The following is an 8,813-nucleotide window of genomic DNA, read 5'->3' on the forward strand; positions in this document are numbered from 1 at the left end:
ATGGACTACTGTTCTACTAATAACCCTATATTTAGAATAACTTTGGGTTTCATATTGCATAATTTTTTAATAGAGGAAAATACAGTAGTTCCAATTTGGGTCAAACTGAAGATAATTATAATGCAAATATTTTAGCACGAATATCAAAACACAAATAATCAACAAACAAAATTTCGACCAATCACGTGCCGAATTTCATACAGTTTTCGATACAAGAAATGATACAAGAAAATGTATACAAGAAACGATATTAGAAATGATACAAGAAAATGCATAGTGTCATACAGCCTTAAAAGCGGCTAAATTTATAAGAAGCTCTGTATCACTAACCGTTATGTACTACCTACCTTTTTTGTTCGTTTAGAATATATTTGTTGTTCCCACAGTGATTCGATACACCAAAAATCTCGAATATGTGGTGCAAGGTGCTTGCCGTTTAAGGAACACTTTCATGAGCACTCAAATATTTGATAATTAGCAAGCACTTGTTCAGTATTTGCCAAATACCGCATGTCTGGCGCCGCCTTAAAGTATTGCATTTTCCTGTCAGAAAGGGACACGTTGTCAACTTCAGAGTAGTTATCTTTAAACGTCACAAACAAACAGAAAACAGGTTAGATTTCAATGTTTATTTACATTATGTATATTGTACAAAAATAGGCTTTTATTACTTATTTTAAACATTTTTCAGTAACTATGGGAAGTGCTTCAGAAATCAATCCTTATAATGATTCTGTGAAAAATCTTTCTGAAGGCCTACTCGCTATTTATAAACCAGCTTTAAACAATGTACAAAGTCAACTAAAGGAACTCACCAGTAAACAAACTTTTTTGGTAACTCAAATACACCAAGAAAATTTAGATTTAGCAGAAGTACAATACTCGCCGGAGATACAGGATATGTTTAAAAAAATGAATCTATATCACAGTAAATTAACCAATATCAAGAAAGACATGAAGCAATTACATGAAAGAAGTGTTAAATTAAAAAAGAGAGCCTTAAAGTTACAGCAGATTAAAGAGAAAGAAAAGTTAGCAAAACTACAGAATGAACTTGAAATTAAACGTGAAACGGAGCTAATAGGTCCTGGGCCTAGCAAATCTGATAACTCAAAGGGGTAATAACGTTACTGGGTGGGTCTAGTTGTTAAGCAATTTTATGTGATTATAAAGAATTTAATAAATTTGTTATATTTAGTAGTTTGTTTCCTTGATAAGTACTTTGATTATCTTGTGCATTCTTGTCGTAGACAGTTTTGTCTACTATACCAGGGGTCACCAATTATATTCCCTGAGGGTCCGTTTCGAAAACCTATGACACTTCTGGGGTCCGAACTTAATGCTACTTGTGTCCGGTTGTGGTAATTCGGTTTGATCAGATCAGAAGGGTGCCGGGCGAAATTTTTAGGCAGAAATTGTTTAACATTCTTTTTTAACAAATTCAAAATATCACGTTTTTTGCCCCCGAAAATACCTATGTTTTTAGCATTTTTGGGCCATCTTAAATTAAAAAAGATCTTTTTTCTCAAAAGTTGATAGATTTTGAGTTTAAGCGATTTACTTAAAATCTGAAAAATGCGAAAATAAACATTTTCGAAGCTTGAAAACTCATGTGTAAATTATATTTTTGGGGTTGTCAAGTGCCTAAATTGAAGCTTAAACATTCAATTTCAAGATTCTTCTGAGTAATCGGGGTATATTTCAATTTAAACCGTTGTTTTAATTGTTAATAATGCGTGTCCTCGACTCTTAATCTACCGTGGCAGCACATCGCACTATGTGGTGCATATCGCATTACATGATTTAATTAGCACATTGGCAATAATTAATTGAATAAATAAGTAAATTTAAAAAAAAACTATGTTAATAATATATCATAAAATTTTAATAAATGTCAAATATTTTTTCGGAATTTTTCGCTAAGTATGTATATGTATACATGCGACAGAGACGCTTCATAAAGTGCGACGCCCGACGATTAACAATTAGAAAACAACAGTCTATATTGAAATAAGCCGTGAATCTTGAAATTCAATGTGTAAGCTTAACTTTAGGCACTTGTCAGCTGGAGCACTAATATTTTACACATGCGTTTTCAAGCTTAAAAAATGCGTACCTATGCGATTTTTGCTTTTTTCACATTTTAAATAGCTTATAACTCGAAAACTATCAACTTTTTATAAAAATGACAAGAGGTCTTTTTTGTTTAAAATCACCCAAATAACCAATAAATAAATTTTCGGGGCAAAAAGATAATTTTAATTTCCTATGTAAAAAAATGTACAACCTGTCTCAAGTCCGGAATGAGTTTAGTGCAACAGTGCAACTGATTTTGATTAGGCAGTTGAGATTTATCTGTTAGCTGAGATCTGCACCGATTTTTAATAAACTTTATTCTTGAAAAAGCGGCTTCGCACATATAAGTTGAGCCAAACATAGTACACAATTTCATGGCCAAACATTTTCAAAATTGCAAAACACTATATTCTGAATTTAATCACGGTCTGCACAAAACTAGCATACGGTCCGGATGCGGCCCGCTAATTGGTGACCCCCTGTACTATACAATTACCTGTATGAAATTTCTTCTATATTTTCTACACTAAATTTGATAGCAGATTCCTTTAAATTCATCATTCTGGTAAATAGACCCTTTATCATTCATGTCTTCAACCATCCTTAGACTTCAGTCTCTACAGTAGGTATCCATCAAGACTGGTCAAAAATCTTCTTTATCTTATATAAGAGGAATTCTTCACTGTGGACCTTGAAGACTAAATTTTTAGCAGTAGACGTTTTTAGAGATCTCATGAAATAATAATTTATGATTAACTATGCAATGGCACTGCAGCTTAAGTCAGATCTTGGCCTCCTCCACAGATCTTGATCTATTGCTGTTCTTTTCCATGAGCATTTTTTTAGGTTTGCCTTACTTCATTATCTTGTCTCTTCTTTGGTGTTCCAACGTCTTTTTCCAAGACGTTACTGCCCTGTGTAACACTCATTCTTTATCTAGGTTTAGGACCTGCTCTGACAGCACACTGGCATATTCACTGTGATTATGTCTACGTCATGAGAGGTCATGTTTAGAGAGCTCACGAGATGTATGTTCTAAGGTGGTCTTTTATTATTCCTAATCTTGCAACAGAAGCTGTTGCACCTGTATCTATCAAAAATAATATATTTAGCAGCAATTCTCCACAGGGCGATAGCCATTGTTGTATCTAATAGCTTTGGCCTTGCAAATCGTGAAGCTGACTGTCATTCGCACTCTCTCAAGTCATTAAAAACGTAGATATCCTTCCAAATGTGCTCAGAGGCTACTAATATGCCAACCACACCTTATTCAAATTTCTACAAGTTCTCGCTTGAGCGCCTAACTATTTTTGCCAATATACAGGGTGTTTCTAAATAAGTGCGACATACTTTAAGGGGTAATTCTGCATGAAAAAATAACGACCGTTTACTTTATAAACATGTGTCCGCAAATGCTTCGTTTCCGAGATACGATATTTTTTTCTTACAAACTGACGATTTATTTATTGCTCTAAAACCGTTTGAGATATGCAAATGAAGTTTAGTGGGTTTCAAGAGGTGGTTATTGCGCATTTTTTGACGTACAACTAAGAATTTTATATTCACCATTGGCGAGCATACGGGTCATATTACCCGTATGCACGCCAATGGTGAATATAAAATTCCTAATTGTATGCCAAAAATGACCAATAACTACCTCTTAAAACCTACCAAATTTCATTTGCATATCTCAACCGGTTTTAGAGCAATAAATAAATCGTCAGTTTGTACGAAAACATTCAACATCCCGTATCTCGGAAAAGAAGCATTTGCGGACATATGTTTATAAAGCAAACGGTCATTATTTTTCATGGAGAATTACCCCTTAAAGTTTGTCGCACTTATTTAGAAACACCCTGTATATACTACATATATATACTATATATAAAGGTAAGAAGAGTGACATAGAAAATTATCGTAGTATATGCATTCAATCCGCAATTCCCAAACTCTTTGATAGTTTGGAAGCTAAGCAGCTGTCGTGGGTGTGCAGGGGTCTGATTTCTGAATCTCAGCATGGTTTTTGCAGACAAAAATTACAGTAACGAATCTGATTTGCTACCAATCTGATCTTTTAAAGCATATGGAAGATCGTAAGCAGATTGATGCTATTTATACGGATTTCAGTAAGGCATTTGATCGTGTTGATCACCAAATTCTCCTTATATTTTATTTTTCTAACTGTTATGTTTTGAATATCTTGCCTGGTGATTTTTCAAGCCTTTGCTTTTCTTATTTTTACTTTTTATACTGTAATGAATGATTGTACCTCATTTTTTTATTGTATTATTGTATTTTTACTGTTAATGGGGTTTTCCCGTGGATAAATAAAATATACTCAATGTAGGGGAGTGCAATTAGAACGAAAAGATACAATGTTTCGGAGAAAATCAAACAAGGTTATATTTTTCTAAAACTTTTTTTGTTAGTTTATAAATATGTTAAAGTAAAAAGTTCTACTCACAAATTTCGCCGCTAATTGTTTATTAATTGTTTAAACAATAACAATTGTTTTGTATAGTATTTTTACTACAAAAACGTTATTACGTAGGTCAAAATATTTGACGTAAGAGAACTGTCAAAACATTAGAATGTGACTTTTCATTATTGCTATGTTTATTATAAACACGGCAATAATGAAAAGTCACATTCTAATGTTTTGACAGTTCTCTTACGTCAAAAATTTTGACCTACGTAATAACGTTTTCGTAGTAAAAATACTATATAAATAATGTTAAGAATATGGGTGAATTCAACATTTTATTTTGATAAAAAATGTTTTTATTTTAGTTTTGATTATGCTGAACCCGAATCTGACATTACAATTTGCAAATTCAAAATGGCGGATTTTATCCTAAAAATCTTTAAAAAGTAGTTGTAAAATCCGAATTTTTTTTATAAAACGTGTTTGTTTACATATATGTGGATATTTTTGAGAGGTTGCTGAACCTGAATCAAATTTTGATAATTTAAATTATAAAATGGCAGATCCAAAATGGCGGATAACTTAAAAAATAGTTGTAAAATCATAATTTCTTTACAGAATGTATTTATTTCTACACATATTTATTTTTGAGAGCTTTGATAAACCTAACTTAAATGTTAACATTATAAACTATAAAATGGCGGATCCAAAATGCGGATTTTCTAAAAAGAACATAAAAAAGAACATTTTTCTAAAACATTTATTGTCTTTATTTTTAACAGGTTGTTGAATCTGAACTAAAGATTAAAAATTTAAATTTCAAAATGGCGGATCCAAAATGGCGGATATTTGAATGAAAAACAAGTAGAATCCAATCAAACAAATATGGAATTTCATTCTTAAAAAAAAAAGATAAACAAATAATTTTCACAATAATATTAAAAATTAAAATGTATTAGAAAGTATATTTAAAAAAAACAAATTTTCGATTAGAAGGATAAAATTACATATTAGAACATAGTTTTTAATTCCAAACAACTTTTCTTTATAACAATTTTCGATATTGTGAAATCTAAAGGTACTTTACTCTTGAGTGAAATTCATATTTTTTGACATACGTCGTACAAAATTAACAAAATTTGATATTTGATGGTTGCATCTTATGTTATATACGATGCAGAGTATTTTATAAAGAATAACTTTTTTTCGTAAAACTGATATTAAAAAAGTTATCAATAGGTTCCAAGTTACGCAGACATACTGTATAAGAGCTAAAAAAAATTTTTTTGTTAAACATTTATTCTTGTTGAAGCTTATTATTAAATGTATTTTAGGTAAGTTTTACAGAAAAAAGTTTTGATCACTCTGTATATACATTTTTTCAGCTGGTAATTTTCGGTTTTTGTATTACATTTTTGTTATCTTTCTTAGTTTTCTCAAAAAGAAATTTTTGATTTCATTTTTAAACTAAAATTATTCAGTGTTTTTTAAAGGATACTTCCCAAGCTTTAAAAAAATATCAAAAAAATTTTATTATATTTATTCAAACTTGAGTAATACCGTCTTAAAGTGGTGGGAATTCTGTAAAACTACGAAGTTTTCAAAAATTACATTTTTTGAGACATCGTATTATTTGAATTAAATTTTTGAGATTTTTTTTTTTGAATAAACCTTCGTTTAGTAAGATGATTGAGAGGTAAGTTGTGCAAATTTGAGAGTTTTATAAGTAAAATTGTATTAGTTACACATTTTTAAATCATTTTTAAACAAAATTCATGTAAGGCCCACTTTCCGCCCACACCGTACTTATGTCCATAAATTTTATTTCTTTTTATTACAACCATAAGACAGCTTATTTCATCTTCATTCATGTCCAATTTGTAAAATTTCTTTTGATCCATTAGTTAAAGAATTACATTAAAAAAACTCAACCGTGCACTTCTTCCAACGCTAGTTTACAGTGCGCCAATGTGTGTGAGAAGGGTGACTTTTAGCGTTATAAATAAAAAATTACAGAAGCTAGAGATTTAATTTTATAAAAATCTTTATATAAGGTTTTTTTTGTAAAATTTTCTGAATTTTTCAATGGTCTAGTCAGTTTTTTTCTAAAAATTATATTTTCGGAATTATTTAAAAAAACATCTAACTTCGCTGTTCATTTGTTTAATAAAAAATGAAGCACCCACTTCTCGAGTAGAACTTTTTGATATGTTGTTTATTAAACATTTCTTAATGACATTACAAAAAGTTTTATCTTGTTTGATTTTTTCCGAAGTGAAAATCTAAATGCACTCCCCTAATGTGAGTTTCGTGGGAGGATAAAGGATTACTTTATTGAAAGGATTTCATTGAGTTGTCCCTGTTTAGGATTTTGTCCTCTTCAGGGTATGTGTTGAATTTGTTAGTATGTCCGTAAAAGCAAACAGTCCGAAAAAACACTGGGGCAAGGTGTGGTGGTCCTGAGTGTTGCCAGACGGCGGTGGTTCAGGCTACTATCAGAGATCAGAGAAGACAGTTTGATGGAATTGGTGTTGGTTCCATTGACAAATGAGTGTACTGTCTGTGCTTTGCCTTCGACCAAGCTCCCTAGAAGCCATTGTACAATGGACAGGCAAGCCTGCATTCTTCGTCGGCGGTCAGGAGGTGGTTTAAGGCATTGTGTGGACAGTGTGCGTTCAAGTGGTAGAAAATAGTTGCGGCTATTTTTTTGGGGCGAACAGGTTTTGCTGATGTCTTAGTAAGGGTTATATAGTTTTCCCTGGCATACAAGTACAGTAGACACCCGTAAGTTCGGTCTATGCTTAGTCCGGCCAGCTCTCTGCCTGCAGTGGCCACCAATTTTTCTGCAAGATTTTTAAATTATCATCGAGGACCAAAACTTGAGCCCAGAGCAAATAGACAACGTCACCGAAACTGGGTTAAATTTTAAACTGCTGCCCAGAATGACCTTTATTACCCCGCAAGAAACATCTGCTGCAGGGTTTAAAGTCAGCAAAAAGATGATAACGGTGGCATTGTGTTCAAATGCTTCGGGGATCCACATTGACTCCTATTTGTAATTGGCACAGCAGCAAAACTGAGAGTGATTAAGAACATAAATATGGAAACGTTCCCAGTATATTATCGGTCGCAGAAATCAGCATGGATGGACACAAATTTGTTAAGGGAATGGTTTGTCGACGAATTTGTTCCCAAAGTGAAAAAAAGAATGTGTGTGTACTTTGTACGCACGTAAGAAGTTATACTTCTATTATATAATTTCAACGAAATAAATAATATACTTAAAAGGTTAGTTGTATTTTATTTAAATATTAAATTAACTTTCTAACCTACCACTTTCAAAAATTTTTTATTAAAACAACCAAAAATTAAAAAAAAAATATGAATCATCCGGGATTGGAACCCGGGACCTCTCGATCTCTGGTCCAATGCTCTACTAACTGAGCTATCGAGCCTTTTGTAAGTGACGTCTCGGATATAAGTACACAACACGGTGACAAATAGATCAAGAAGTGAAGTATAAAAATGTTATACCTAGATATTTTATTATCTTACTACCGAGGAAGACAAATCCAAAGACACAAAAATTATAATAAATAATACATTTACTAAAAACACTAATATATTCTTTTAATGACTTATTTGCGCTGATATATGCATACCCATCTTGAAAGATTAGCAACGAACTACATACTGTCTGTGTGCGCATGCGCCAGGGAATTATAAAATTTCACTCTCGATCGTAAAGAAGTATAACTTCAAAAACATTTTACAAAATTAATACTGCCCAGCAAAGCACTTCTACTTCCGGACAACGCACCTTCTCACCAGGAAGATATTCAGTGTGACCTGAAAAATAAATTAAACTGCTGTTCCCGTCACCCAATGTAACCAGTCTTCAGCAGCCGATGGACCAAGAGGCCATTGAGTGCTTCAAAAGGAAGTATCGGCGAAAACTGCTTTCTGAAGTTCTTTCCAAATTGAAGGCTGATGACAACTTAGACCTAGAAATACTAAAGTCAGTTAATATGAAGCATGTTGTGTATATGTCGGCCAGGGCATACGACGAAATACCACTGTCGACTTTTGTAAAGTCTTGGAAAAAACTTTGGCCAAATATAGAAGATAAGATTGACCAAGCAAACACAACAGCAGATGAGCCAAACAACATTCTTGTTAACGCACCTGATGACAAGGCAGCTTATTGCACGACGTTCGGCAACTACCGAACTGTGGTCCCATTGTTGAAGATGTTTTGGTGTGAATCAACTTTGAAAAGGAACTACACAACGAGGTTTGAACGACGACGACG

At 32.6% G+C, this 8,813-nt stretch overlaps 1 protein-coding gene across 1 annotated transcript; it reads left to right on the top strand.

Annotated features, from left to right (window-relative positions):
- The first annotated feature begins 524 nt into the window (after positions 1-524).
- LOC114332920 (biogenesis of lysosome-related organelles complex 1 subunit 6) lies at positions 525-1,197 on the top strand. The gene is made up of 2 exons (XM_028282749.2): positions 525-613; positions 692-1,197. The coding sequence occupies exon 2, from the start codon at positions 697-699 to the stop codon at positions 1,120-1,122; it is 426 nt and encodes a 141-aa protein (XP_028138550.1). The 5' UTR covers positions 525-613; positions 692-696; the 3' UTR covers positions 1,123-1,197.
- Positions 1,198-8,813: the final 7,616 nt, after the last annotated feature.

Source organism: Diabrotica virgifera, chromosome 5 (assembly GCF_917563875.1).
Source record: "Diabrotica virgifera virgifera chromosome 5, PGI_DIABVI_V3a".
Classification (NCBI taxonomy): Eukaryota; Metazoa; Arthropoda; class Insecta; order Coleoptera; family Chrysomelidae; genus Diabrotica; species Diabrotica virgifera.